We start from the raw sequence: 14,108 nt of genomic DNA, 5'->3' as shown, positions 1-14,108 counted from the left end.
GATGTCGCCATTCCTGTTCAGTCTTGAAGCTTTTTGCCAAAAGAGACCCGTCTATCGTATGACTGCAGTCATGTAGGCTATTTTATGTGACAGTTTTGAAATGTTCTTGTTGGTGCATGAAGTTATTGAGAAAACGCCGAAAACGAAAATGTGTCCACATCACATTACACAAACCCCATACATCGTATTTAGGTTGGAAATCTGCTCGACGCAAAATGACTTGGCTGCCAGGACTTTATTTTTCACTGGGTGGACATTGTTGATTTTATTTTGACTGTGACAGTTGTGTGGTTATCCTGTCTATCATCCTCTGATTGTATGCTGGCCCAGTGAAGCTAATTATATAGGATTTCATGTCAGTATCCACCAGAAATGCAGACTTTACATGGGCAGCATGTCAAGCTTAAGTCTTACGCGGTCATAGTGAAGTGTTTAAGTTTGAACCTGATCCCGTTTACGGGTGCCCTCGCGGTCTCTGGTTATCACACTGGCATCTCAGGAATCAAAATTCCTCCATTGTTTGTTTGTCATGTCTTTCCTCATCCACCTTGATTTCAATCTCGCCCTCGCCTTCTCCCTCCATTATCTAGTGTGCCCGGCTCTCCCTCGCGCTCTTCCACTAACAGAGGCGATTATTTTACTTTTGAGAAACTGGAACGTACCCGAGTGCCCACCTCTCTCTATGCCCGAGAGAATCCTCAAAAGTGTTCAAGTAAGGCTGAGATAGCATCTCTTCTGGGTGAAAGAAAAGCTCTGTCGGTCCGGGCTTGTTGTCTCAGTAGTGCTTCAGTTCTACGTACATCGCCGTCTCTTTCACTTCCATAGAGCCATGTCCGGTCTCTGGTATCTCACCTGGTATCTCACCTGGTATCTCACCTGTTCCTTTATGGTCCAGTAAAGAGTGTATCCACAGCTGCTGAAGGCTTACCTGTGGTTGGGGATCATAGTAGAGGATACTAAACACCAAGCCAATTCGACCACAGATTTTTCCAACTGCATTTTTGTCTCGAAATCCTGAACCGGCAGGTCCTGCGATGCCAGGGGGTTGTCGGAAAAGTACAGCTGCTTAAATGCTCATTGACTCAAGAAATGTATCATTTTGAAGGAAATGGTATGACTTCATCTTCAGAAAGGAGCAAAGTTATTAATGAGTGCATGGTAGAATACTAAAACAACATGTCAAGGTTTCGTTTGGCTCGAATCGCTACTTTTACTTATATACAAGGTTTAATATAGGATCTACATCAATACAATAAGCCAAGGTACTCAAGGCCGAAAGAGATTTGGTGCCCGTATAAATTCTGATTTAGTACATTGACTTTGCAGCCAATCTGTAGCAGCAGAGAAACTGGATTATTTCAGTGACTGTCCTGTTTAGAATGACATGATTAGAATATTGGGCGTTTTGAAAGGTCAGAGGGGCAATTACGGCACTAAATGAATCTGTTAGTTTCTGTATTTCTGTGTCATAGCAACTGGCTTGTGACTGCTGAAGACGGTAGTTACGCAGTTTAGTACTCACTGGCTTCGCTTGTGCTGGAACGGTACGAGGCCGTTATTTTCCAATTAAGCCGTTTTCTTCTTCTTCTTCATGCGGGTCCCGTTTTGCGTAATGTGCTTTTCGTAACAGCCTTACGGACGGTCTTTTTTCCATTCCACTCGCCTTTCTCCACCCATGAGCGCAAAGTCACGTTTCATGATCAGAAACGGAGCACGGTCCTGGACGGGTCAGAGGACACGGGCCGGACCCGTTCAGACAAACCGCTCGCCCCATGTTTCACCTGTGTTAAGTAGCTGGTGTTAAACAGGGGGCGTGAATGGACGTTCTGCCTCGGTGGACTGGGAGAGGACTCCCAGTTCCCTTGCTCCAGGTCTGAACAGGCTGTCGAGGGCAGGGCAGGCGTCTCTGGAAGCCCTATTAAAGCTGTTTACTCAGTTGTTTTGGCCGGAGAAGGAGAGGGGGGAGGGAGGGGAGGGGAGGGGAGGGGGGGGACTCCGGGTCCTTGTTGACATGTTTACCTAGTGTTAGCCCCCCCCCCCCCAAACAGGGCATATCTCAGTGGACTAGCCCTGCGTGGTTCTCATTAAGGCGACCTTACAGCTACCTTAAAAGAGCATGGCGGCTTTTAGAACATTACAACATTGCATCAAGTCCTGTCAAATAGAAGTCCTTACGGTCTCTAGAACTGTAACACTTGGTAATCATGTACGAGAGGAGGGTATTGGCAGTGCGTTTTAGTAGGTCCTAGTTATTTAACAGCTCAAGCCATCCTGGCTGCTGTGAGGGATACTAATGTACTCTACTGTACGTGTCAGCGCTCCTCCTTCCCCTCTCTGCCTCTGTCTCCAGCAGTCTGCAGTGCTCTCTGCCTCTGCCCCCAGCATACTGCAGTGCTTTCTGCCTCTGCCCCCAGCATACTGCAGTGCTTTCTGCCTCTGCCCCCAGCATACTGCAGTGCTTCCTGCCTCTGCCCCCAGCATACTGCAGTGCTCTCTGCCTCTGCCCTGAGCATACTGCAATGCTTTCTGCCTCTGCCTCGAGCAGACTGCAGTGCTTTCTGCCTCTGCCCCGAGCAGACTGCAGTGCTTTCTGCCTCTGCCCCCAGTACTGCAGTGCTTTCTGCCTCTGCCCCCAGCATACTGCAGTGCTTTCTGCCTCTGCCCCGAGCAGACTGCAGTGCTTTCTGCCTCTGCCCCCAGTACTGCAGTGCTTTCTGCCTCTGCTCCCAGCACTGCAGTGCTTTCTGACTCTAACAGACTGCAGTGCTTTCTGGCTGTCAGGAATGCAGCCTACGAGAGAGATGTGGACATAAACAGCAGAATGGGCCTCCATAGCACTGAATGGTGTTCTGGACGTTTATTTACTTAGCATGCGTAATGTTTTGGTAACTGCCGCTCAGCCCCGGTTACAAGTTGTAATGTAAATATTGCAATGTATGGAAAGAAACTATATTTAAAGGCTTGCCAATGTTCTAATTACCGGAGAAAGATTGGAAGCACTGTCTGCTTTTATAGCCAAAATGTTTCACTGAGAGAGATCGGTTTGCTAGTATTTAACTACTGACAATGGACATTGGGCCATTAGACTGACAGAAATGGGTAAATTCCGCGTCACTTTAAAGTTGTAAAAACACACACACAAAAAAAAAAGAATCTTGCAGTGGAAGTGTTGAAAGGAAGCTTTCAGCCCAGCCACTGGTCTTATCTACACCATCAGGTTTGCTCGGGGTGGAGTTTTGCGGCCTTGGTATGCCACCTGAAGTGACCACTATGAATGTTTGGGGGTTGACTTTGGCCCGTCAACAGGCCTCCCAGGAGGCATGCTCGGTGTCAATAAGACTATTCAGCACCGTCGATATTCCGCGCCGTGTCAGGTCCCGTTTGACCCATAGGAACTGGCTCTCTCCCGGCCTCGATGCCTCTACACGTACGGAGGCTGTGCAAGACAGACCTCAGATGGACTCTCTTTCCGATCCTTTTGTTTTTCGAGCACGACCATTTCATCCCCCGCCCCCCCCCTTCTCCATAACTCCACCCCTCCCTCCCTTGACTGACTGGGCGGTCGAAGGATGGACCAGTATGAGTAATGATGAGGAGGGCTCGGCGTGTGCGCTCTCGACCGCAGGAAGCCTTGGAGGCACCCCTCTGTCAGACAGAGAGCTCGGGGCGCCGGCTGACAGACCGAACGTCACGGACAGATTCGTGTTCTCACACGTTGCCTGCTGCTGCTTTATCTGAACCCTCGCAGAAGCCAGTAGCGCTCTGGGACAAACCGTTGCGAGCCAGCGCAAATTAAACAACAACAAAAAAAAACCCCGTATCACAGTAGCCGTACCTTTGTAACAGTAGATTAGCCCGCCTCGGAGTAAGTGGCACACACAGGGAAGTATCGTGTCGCCTTGCGGTAGGAGCTTTCGCCCGTCGCTATTCGTTTTCAGAGGGAGACGAATTGTCAGACGTTCTGAAGTCCCAGCTGGGCATTTCTAGACCAGGTCTAGTACCGTGGTCAGTTGATTTGGAAGAAGGGTTTTCTTTCTGCTCGCATGCCAGTTGGGGTTCAAAGGCCCACTGTGAGCAGGGAGAGGTTGTCAGGAATCACCTGATGGATCTGGAGCTGGAGGTCCTTTTGGCTGCCAAAGGCTACAATGCAAAGACAGAGTAATTGCAGGAAAAGTGTTACAGTTGAAGCATAATTTTCGGTTTCTTTCTCTTTCTTCTTTCTCTTTCTCTCTCTCTCTCTCTCTCTCTCTCTCTCTCTCTCTCTCTCTCTCTCTCTCTCGCTCACCTTCGCTCTCTCTCTCTCTCTCGCTCACCTTCGCTCTCTCTCTCTCTCTCGCTCACCTTCGCTCTCTCTCGCTCTCTCTCGCTCACCTTCGCTCACTCTCGCTCTCTCTCGCTCACCTTCGCTCACTCTCGCTCTCTCACACACACACACTCTCTCACTTTGCCTCTCACTTTCGCTTGCTCTCGCTCTCTCGGTCTCTCTCTCACTTTCTCTCTCCTTCTCGGGCCAAGACGTCAATCATCTGTAATCAGAAATGCCTGTTTTTGTTTGAGCATTTAATTCCCCCCGTGATGGAACAGGAATCGATTTGAAACATTTTAGCGTGATTAGGCCTAAGCTATTATTGGAAGGGATGCTGCTGCGAGAAGTTTTGGATCACCTATGTGGGATCCAATTTGTTTCTGACCTGTGCTGCCATCTCGGGGGCTTCGGTTATGCCTCAAATGGGGAAACTCGCATGTACATGTGAAGTGCTGGGGCACTGAGTCCCACATTAACATCAATACGCGAATGGGCTCATTTGAGTCAATGTAGCCAGCCCTCTAAGTAAACTGTTATTTCAGTGGTTAATCACCTTTTAACGACTCTAGTTTCATGTTTTCATATAAGTTTGCAATTATCCATCTTCTGAACCGACCCTCGGTCGCTCTTCTGGCTTTGTCGCACCACACGGTCTGCGATATGTCTGGCGCAGCAGCCCCAGCACTGTTTAGTCCTTCACACACACACACAAACACACGCCCACTCTTATGGGAATGTTGGTGCTGTCTTCTGGCCGTCGCAGCCAGCCCTGCCCACTCCCCGTACACGTCCCGTCAGCGCGCAGCCCCAGTCCCGGAGCGCAGCTCCGGATCGACGGCTTAACTCGCGAGGTCCAGCCTGAGGGACTATTGGTGGCACTCAGTCCATTCGCACGGGGGGGCTTCCCCCTTTGAAGTCTCCCCCTCAGTGTCGCGGTGGCCTCTCCATTTGTCCCACCGTAATCCCCCCGTGAAGTGACCCCCCCCCCTCCCCCCCTCCTCCCCCCTCATAAATCACGTTGGGCTGTGTTTCCGAGCACGGGCAGGCCCACCACCTCTTCCCCCTCCTTCTCCCTCTTCCCGTCTCCCTCCCACTCTTTGGCGCCCCCACCCAACCTCTCCCCAACCACCCAATACCACCCCACCACCGACCAGCGATGCAACGCAGGGTTAGAGCAAAAGGGTACATCTGTTTCTAGGCTGGCACATTTCGTGGGGTTTAGTGCGTTTCGCTGTGTTGTTTTTCACTCGTGTCTACGCTTTGCGCTTGCTGCAGAAGCACATTGTATTGCGCTCCAACATTGTTGTATCAGAAATATGGTACTGATTGTTCCAAGTGCAAATACTGATTTGCTGACCTTAAGTCAAGGTCCTGTCATTTCTGTACAAGTCGCTGTTGAGTCATCGGTAGTTATTCATTGCCTAATTTGTAGCTTATTAGTGACCTGTGGTAGTTAAGCAGTTCAGTAATGATGGGTCCCCATGGCAACGCCAAAGTGCTCTTCATTGTGTACTCTAGAGCACATGAGTCTCATTTTTAGAATCGTTTCCAAGGAACACGCAAACACAGCAAATGCCATCGGCTTAAACATTTTCCCATTCTCATCTTCCGAAAGATCTTCCCTTCCCCCGCAGCCTCGTTTGCAGTCGGTTTGGACTCTGAGCCATTTTCTTGTCTCCTGTCCTGACATTAAAAAAAATCAAGCCCGGTTTTCTTTGTGGTTTCACCCCATAGCAAGACCGTACTTCTCAGCTGATGGCCCACCTGCGGTCCTGATCCCCATGGCTCCCCCTGCCTGTGTGAGAGGCTGGCTGGCTTGGCCGGCCCTACAGAAAGGTGCCTTGATGGTTACGGCCCTCCATTAGGGCTAGATTAGGACCCCGGGGCTTTTGTTTACCCATTTCTATGGTGCATGGCTGAGCTGTTGAACACAATGAACCCCCCCCCCACCCCCCCAACTCCCATTGTGAGTGTGTGGAGGAGAATGGAGCCCTCTTGACATGCAGGCAACCTGAAGCCTCAATGCCTCACTACACCTAGTTGGGTTTTGGAGTGGAGGAGCCCGAGAGAGGAGGAGGAGACGGAGAGTGGAAGGGAGAAAGGGAAGGGATGGAGATGAGAGAGGGGTTGTTAGGAGGGGTGGAGGAGAAAGGAGAGGAGGTGGAGGTCTCTCCGTCCAGGGTCAGAGGGCAACCCCCTCCCTCCCCCCTCCCTCCCCTCCTCTTCAGCCGCTGGGTTTCATTAAACACTCCTGTAACCACGGCGTCGATCCCGCACCAGTTATTAACAAGGGAAGAGAATGGGGAGGGGGGGGGGGTGTGTGCACCCACCCGGTGGCTCACCAGGTAGAGGGCACGCCATGTGGGCTGAGTCCCCTACAGCAGAGTCCCGGGTTCGAATCCGGCCCTGCCGCATGTCCTGCTTCCCTTCTCTCTCTCCCCTGCCTTGCTTGTCATACTAAAAGGGTCGATATAGAGTGAGAATGCCCAAAAATATACATCCAAAATGTAATTCAAAGCTGAACTATTCTTTCACTGGTATTCATCCTGTCCTCCAATTGTCAAGTGTATGGAGGCCACTGTGTGTGTGTGTGTGTGTGTGTGTGTTTTAGAAGCATGATATGAATGCAGCCAGAGCTTCTTGTGGACTAGGTCCCAGGGTCCTGGTGTCTGTCCGTCATATGCGCCGCTCAGTGGGGTCCAGGTGGGGGGGGGTGGGGGGGGAGGGACGGTGTAACAGCGCGCCGCGCGGCGCTCGGTTCCTCCAGTGCGCGACGAGTGGACGCTGTTGCTGGGATCCCGTGGCTGAAAGGAGAACTGTTTATATTGCAGGTCACTTCCTGGGCAACAACACGGTGATTGATGTGCTGAGGAGCCAAGGATACGAAGTGGAGCACACTCCTGCTGGGCAGACCATTAACAGGTAATAATACACCCCGAGCTGTCCTCACCCTCCCCTCCCACCCCCTCCACCCCTCTCCCTGAACACACCTCTTCTCCTTCCTTAACCCCCCCCCACCCCCCCGCCGCTCCGTATCTCAACTTCTCCCGAACCCTGTCTTAGCGTCTGCCGACACCTGAAAGTGATCACTTTGAACAAACAGTTGTTGTAACCATGCATTCACACGCGCACACACACACACAGGTAAGCTTCAAGGTTGTTGTACCCAATGGAGGGTGGATTGGTTGAAAAAAAAGAAGACTAGAAACTCATTGATTTGAGGAAAATGTACCTGTTCAGTCATGGCCTTAAGTCCAGGGAACGTGGCTTCTGAACGACAGGGAGGAAGGGACCTTTGCTTCTGTCAGTCACAAGATTGTTAGGGTTGTAGGAACTGAAGCACTGCTTCACAGACGCTTGTCTTCGCCTGGGCTTCGGAACACAATATTGAAGCGATAAACAAGTTGAGACCACAAAGCCAGTTAAGTAGTATCCCTCTTTTTGTCACTGGTTAGCAGTAACAATCTGGTCTTTACTGGAATCCAGGGTGGACCACTTAAAGGTTACCATGGTTTTAAGGGAAATTGTATAACTTAACCGCTTGAGAACATCTAGACCATAAACATCTATACCACTGGGGTTTAAAACGGGTAGGTCTCACCCCACATTTACAAGGTTCCTGTGGTGAATACCGGCCTACCTTTGGTTTCAAAAAAGAAGAGAGTATCTTGTTCTTCCTCAGATTTGTTTCTTATTATGATTTCTTCGAGAAACCGGTCTCTGTAAAATTGGCACACCATATTTTATCACTTAAATTGGTGTATGGTTACACGGCCGTCTGCCTTTTTCGCCATGTACCCGTTGCCCCAGGCCTGTGTGGTATTTATTTGTTTTTGACCGAATTTCAAATGGAAATCATTTTCCAAGTAAGCACACTCCTACTTGGTGTAATTTCACCCAGAGACTTAAAACAGATGTTGAGTTCCGCTCGGGCTGTCGTGAAAAATGTGTTATCTTCGAACAATTGCCGAACTCACCAGCGAGAAGCCCTTTCGTGTTCCTCTGCAGGAAGATCCGCCGCTCCTTCTGACGATGCATGCGTCTTCACCTCTTTATCGAATCAGTATTAGTTTTACATATCCCCCCCCCCCCCCCCTCCCTCGATGTTGACTTGAGGGACATTAGGCAGCCATTGCACGTTTCTCGCTGGGACTGGTTCGCAATCCGCCAATCGGGTAATGAGTGGCATTTGGGATGTGGATGTTGGGCAATTTGGAAAAGGGAAAATAAATAGCCCCCCCCGTCAGGGTGGCCGCCTCTTTTCGCGCCGCCGCGTCCAAACGCTTCCTCGCGGCCGGAACCGTCCTCCAGAATCTCCTCGCCGCTCCCCCCCCCCTGAGTGGTCTGAATAACCACCGTCCACTCCCCCCCCCCCCCCCCCCCCCCTTGGGATCCACATTCACCCCCCGACTCGAATGGGGTCTTTGTGTTCGCCGCAAGCCCGGCTTCTCGGGTCCTGACGGCCGGTATGAATTTTGATTTGCACGGCTCTTAAGCTGCCGTCATTGAAAAAAAGAAAAGAAAAGAAATAGGCTCTTGCGGGTCCCAGGGCCTGCCGGTGGCACATGGGAGCGGGACAGGTATGTGGGCTGAGCGTTTCCGGGGGAAGGGGACGGGGCTCCTGGGACAATGGCGCGTTGGACGTTTGCTTGAAAGGCGACTACTCACGCGTCATTGCGGGGCTGCCGTCGTCAAGGAAGTGAAACGGAGCGAGAAACCTTTCGGGGGAAGGCGGTTGTTCAGAGGCATGGACTTGGAAGACAGTCTAATGCGTGTTCTTAAAAAAAAAAAAAGATGTTTTGTCTTGTGTGTTTACCCCGTCGGGAATCAGGCTGTCGCATCTTTTTGTTGGCCCTGTAGGTTATCAACCTGTCAGCTCCCTTCCATCTGACGGAGATGTCTATCCATAGCAGCGGTGCTAGATAGTGCAAGCCTCGGCCCTTTTGTGACTGTGGGTGGCTATCTCGGTGTGCCAATCAGTGTGTAATCTGGCTGGCCTTGTCTCTCCCACCTGCATGATTAGACCCATGTCATGGCTGCTCCTGTCTAACACTGCACCCCCCGCCCCCCACCCACCCCCACCAACACACACACACACACACTACAGACAGACAGACAGGCAGGCAGGCAGGCAGACAGGCAGGCAGACAGGAGCCCAGAGGCTAGGCAGGCAGACAGACAGACAGACAGACAGACAGACAGACAGGCAGGCAGGCAGACAGGAGCCCAGAGGCTAGGCAGGCAGACAGACAGACAGGCAGGCAGAAGCCCAGAGGCTAGTCCCGGGAGAAGAGAGCAAGATGGTGAAGATAGGTTTCACCCAGGAAAAATAATCCCTGTGTTATCTGGGAGAATCTCAGATATGTCCTCTTGAACCCAGGCCTGAAGTCAGCTGGTCTCTTTCTCACACATAGGCAAGCAAATGCATGCACGGACCATGCACTCTGTTTGATTTTCGGTCTATTTTTCCCCTCTTCATATTCTGCAAACAGCGCACGCACGCACACGCACGCACTTATTTCTTCAATAAATTGGAGCCGAGATTGGAGGAGACACAGGAAGCCTGGCGATCGGAACGTTCCGTCGTAAATATGCACAACCGAGTGGATAAAGGGGTTTGGCTTCCCCCTTCATTTGCACCAGTCCAGCTGTAATGGATTCCTGTCATGTTTTAAACATCATTTGAAGCCACATGCATGTGTGTGTGAATGAACTCATCAGGGATGGCCAATGATTCATCAGAAGCAGATGTCTCTTAAATCTCGAAATGGGAGGGAAGGGTATCCAGATCAACACAGTTTAGATATCTCAACTGGATTATTCAGAAGCCTATGTTGCCATTGAACAGATGCAAAACTCGCCTGCATAGCCTTCACACTCATCATGAGGCTTAGGGAATGAGCTTAGCCCGTCCTTTTCCTTGTTTCATGCTGATCCCGTGCCATTTTGCTCGTTTCCTTGCAGCGGGAGAGCGTCCAAGTTTTACCCGGAGCAGACGGGCCTTTCCCTGGGTCAGGACCTGGACGAGCCCCCTCACCTGGAGCCCTTCCTCCACGAGCTCCACGAGGACCAGCAGCGACCCCTGGAGGACGGCTCGCTGCCCCACATGCTGCTGCCAGACAGCCTGGACCTGCTGGAGAAAGTGGAGCGCAAGCTGAAGAAGAAGCGACGCAACAAGCAGAAGAAGCAGAGGCACCGGCAGTTCAACGACCTCTGGGTCCGCATCGAGGAGAGGTGAGACGGGCTCCCGGACGACTGCCCGGCCTCCTCGGTTGGCGCAGAACCGCCGGCATTGCGGCCTTCGAATGTTGGTCCTGGTTGTTGAAGGGGCAAATCTCTCGGGTGTCAGTTGGCAGCTCGGGTCTGGCCAGTAGCCGCCGCCCGCCCTCCCTCCCCCCCACACACACACCCATCTACAGGATCTAACTGACACTTCCCCCCTCTCAGGCCTGCAGGCTAAACCAGCCACCGTATCAGGTCACCAGCTCCTTACGCGACGCCTAGCCCTCCGAACTGCTCTGCGTGTCAGGGTAGGAATCTGTCTAGACTGGTCCTGCCACTGGGCTGGTGGATCCGGGTGTGCAGTATCCGCTCACTTGGGGAAACATGCATCCGATTGGTCCCAGCCTTAGGCTTTCGGCCCTTTGTGGCCCCAAATGTTTTTGTCTCTGTTCTAAGTATAACCGTAAAGAGTAACCATATACATCTTAGCTTAACTGTTTAGAGTCTGTGTACTACTTTTGATGTACCTGTACCTTCTGTTGAACCGTTTGAACAATATTGACGGGGGGATTAAACCCCGTTCAAAAGAACACATGTACTTGTTTGAATTGGAACAAGAAATGTGTATTTTTGTGATTTGTTGCGTCTAGTCAAGTTGTTGCGAGGTGGTGGAAACTGACTTGCAGCCTCAATCCCTGTTTGTTTCCGAAACTGTTGACACAGATGTAGGATGTGAATGTCATTTATGATTTCAAACAGTGGAAGAATTTATTTGGACTCCGCTTCAGCCTCCTCTGTGTCAGTCCAGGGTCCGTCAGAGTCTGCTACTCCAGACTTTATTTATTTGTTCTTTATGGAGAGAAAAAAAAGCCTGTTTACTGTGGCTGGTCCCAACATACACGGGAGATTTCAGCAGTTCCTTAGCTTGCAAGAGCCAAATGAGAGGAACATGATTGAAGGGCACGTTTTCCCTTCAAGAAAAACGTTCCAAATGTGGATGTTATGTCTGAAAACGGGGTCAAGTTATTATTCATATTCCAGATTTTCACCGAGGAACATTTGAGCAATCATTTTTTCAAGTCATCTTTTTTTTGGGAGCGGTTGAAGAACAAAGCAGCATTTCTCTGGTCTTTTCGATGCGTGACGCGTCAGACTTGATTACGCTCCACGCTCCAGATTTCAATGGCAGGTCTTTGTAACGCAGGTTAAACTAAAATAAACCCGCTTAAAGTTCCAGAACTCAAGGCAATAAACCCCCCCCCCCCCCCAAAAAAAAGAAGAAATAAACGTAACTTTTCTAAAATAAGCACAAAATCCAAGGCTAAATCCAAGTACTGTAGCCAAGGCCAATCAATGAAATGTAAATATTAGTAACCACAAGCATATGCCATAGGATGAAAAGATTTGCATTTAGGTCTTATTAAAAACGCAATAGTAGGTTTCAACTCTGGGCACATGTGCCCAAAACGTTCACCACCATGCTTAGTCCTCAGCTTACTACTAAGCCCACCTGTTAAACAACCACTTTAACCGAACATGGTCTTATTAAGAACATTCTAGTGTCTGGTCCTTATTTAATTTTATTTGCTTCTGGGAGAGGTAGCAGGCCTATGGTCTCTCTCTCTCAGGCAATGGTCCTATATAGGACCCAGTGTTTGTTTTGACTGGCTGGGACCCAGTCACAACGGCAGCAACCCTGCAACCTGGCTTCAAACAGGCCGGCAGAAACAATTTAATAGCCAGGCTCAGTGGGTTAGCTGGATAGACTATGGCCCACTGCCCTCCAGGAGCACTGCCATCCCAGTCATAGGTCTGGCCCACTGCAGCCAGCTGGCCCGCACGTTGGCACCTGAGCAAGCCTTTCTACGGATCGCTTGTATCTCTTGCAAAACTCGAGTTATTGGTTGTGGCTTTCTTGGAGTCGTCCCTGTTTGCGCTTCTGATGCGTTCTGATTTCCATTGTGTTCTTTTGTCTTTAATCATGGCCGTCGTGACTTGTGGTTTGGGCGGCACTGGAGGATTTCACAGGGGAGGATGACCTTTAATGTTGGTTCCAAGATGTTTCAGTTTACAATCTGTCGACGTCGAATTAACATGCTGAAGCACTTTTGTGCGATCAATCAGGATTTTCAGAAGTGGACACTAACATGATCTGGAGTTTCTTGGCGCCCTTTAGAGAATTAAATTGACTGCTTTTAAACTGCAACTGTGGAAAGTCCAACAAAACGGATTCATGTCTCATCATAGGAGAGGACCTGTTCTGTAAGGCAAGGGACTAGACCTGCTAATCAATCACAGAGTGGTGCGTGTTACGATCAGAGCTCCTGCTGGGAATGATTCTAACCCGTAGCGTCCTTCCCTGTGTTTCCAGCACCACGGTCCAATCACCACCTCCCCCGCTGGTGCGCATCATCAATGGCTACATCACCGTGAAGCCCCCGGAGAGAGTCCATCGCGGGAGAGCCAATCACGGGAGGCCGTCATCAGGCTCGTCTCCTGCCCCGTCGTGGTCGTCCCTCAACCTGCTGCTAGCGCTATTCCTTCACGCGTGGACTCTGCTGGTCTAGAGGGGAAGCACAAACGCTGCTCGGAAATGGGATGGAACGGTCACCTGATCCGATTGTAACAACACCAAAATCCAAAATAAATGGATAGTTTTTTTTGTTTGTTTATCCTTTTTTTTTTTTTTATGTTAGGAACCCAATCAGCTCTTACCTTTACAAAATGAAAACATCTCGTCCACCCTTTATTTATTCTTCACTTTTAGAAGAATCAGCTTTGTATCGCATAATACTGTGGGGAAATTGTATATACTGTATCTACATATTATAGATGCATTTTAGAAATATGAAAATTAATGGTTGAATGTCAATTGTTTGTTGTTTATAAATAGTATTACAGTATATTTTTGAAACTACGTCAGATACTAACTACCATAACCCATAATGGTTTCCCCTAGATTGGAATTGTATTTGTGTGGGGGTAGAAACATGATTGTACCATTGTTAACTATGGCTTTTTGGGGTTGTTTGTGCTGTGAGAAAATTGTTTGTGTTTTACATAGAAATTATGTGTTTAATTTATTTTACAATATAGTTGTAGATCATCTAAATAAATGTCTTTCTTGTAACTGTTCATCCACGTGGCTGTCTCCCCTGTACTTTCTTTAAACCCTGGTCATACAATGTCGTCACAAATTTGTTTCATCATCGTGTAGCTTTCTCTGCTTTTGTGGCATGAGATTGTAATATTTTCCTATAGTGTTGAGAGAAAAAAAGATGTAGATCTAGTTATTACGTTGGTGCTACAGTCGGAGTGAAGACACAGATATTTTCGCACACCCTAGTAGCCGTCGGGCTGGAGCTTGTGCAGCGTGTGTTGGGTGAAATCGGTAAAGCCACTGCTAGTTAGTTTTGTTCATCTGATGGCCTGCAGTGGAAGCTGTGAAAATATACAAAGGCCGATAATGATTTATTACGCAGGACTGCAAGCAGTGACACCAGGAAACTCCGATTTATGACCCGTTTACCAGCAGTCAAAACACATGCCCTTGACAATACGAGATGATTGTGCGCTGATA

General features: G+C 49.6%; 1 protein-coding gene across 1 annotated transcript in view; it reads left to right on the top strand.

Annotated features, from left to right (window-relative positions):
• Window positions 1–13,669, top strand: part of trabd2a (TraB domain containing 2A) — a 35,693-nt gene extending 22,024 nt beyond the window's left edge. Inside the window, exons 5-7 of the mRNA XM_084693798.1 lie at window positions 7,138–7,228; window positions 10,271–10,540; window positions 12,900–13,669. Of these exons, the coding sequence (XP_084549924.1) occupies window positions 7,138–7,228; window positions 10,271–10,540; window positions 12,900–13,095 (557 nt within the window). The 3' untranslated portion in view covers window positions 13,096–13,669. The remainder of the gene's footprint in view (window positions 1–7,137; window positions 7,229–10,270; window positions 10,541–12,899) is intronic.
• The last annotated feature ends 439 nt before the right edge of the window (window positions 13,670–14,108 follow it).

Source organism: Hypomesus nipponensis, chromosome 27 (assembly GCF_054491055.1).
Source record: "Hypomesus nipponensis isolate SF chromosome 27, ASM5449105v1, whole genome shotgun sequence".
NCBI classification, from domain to species: domain Eukaryota; kingdom Metazoa; phylum Chordata; class Actinopteri; order Osmeriformes; family Osmeridae; genus Hypomesus; species Hypomesus nipponensis.
Note: the sequence above shows the minus strand (reverse complement) of the source record. Positions and strands in the feature narration are given on the sequence as shown.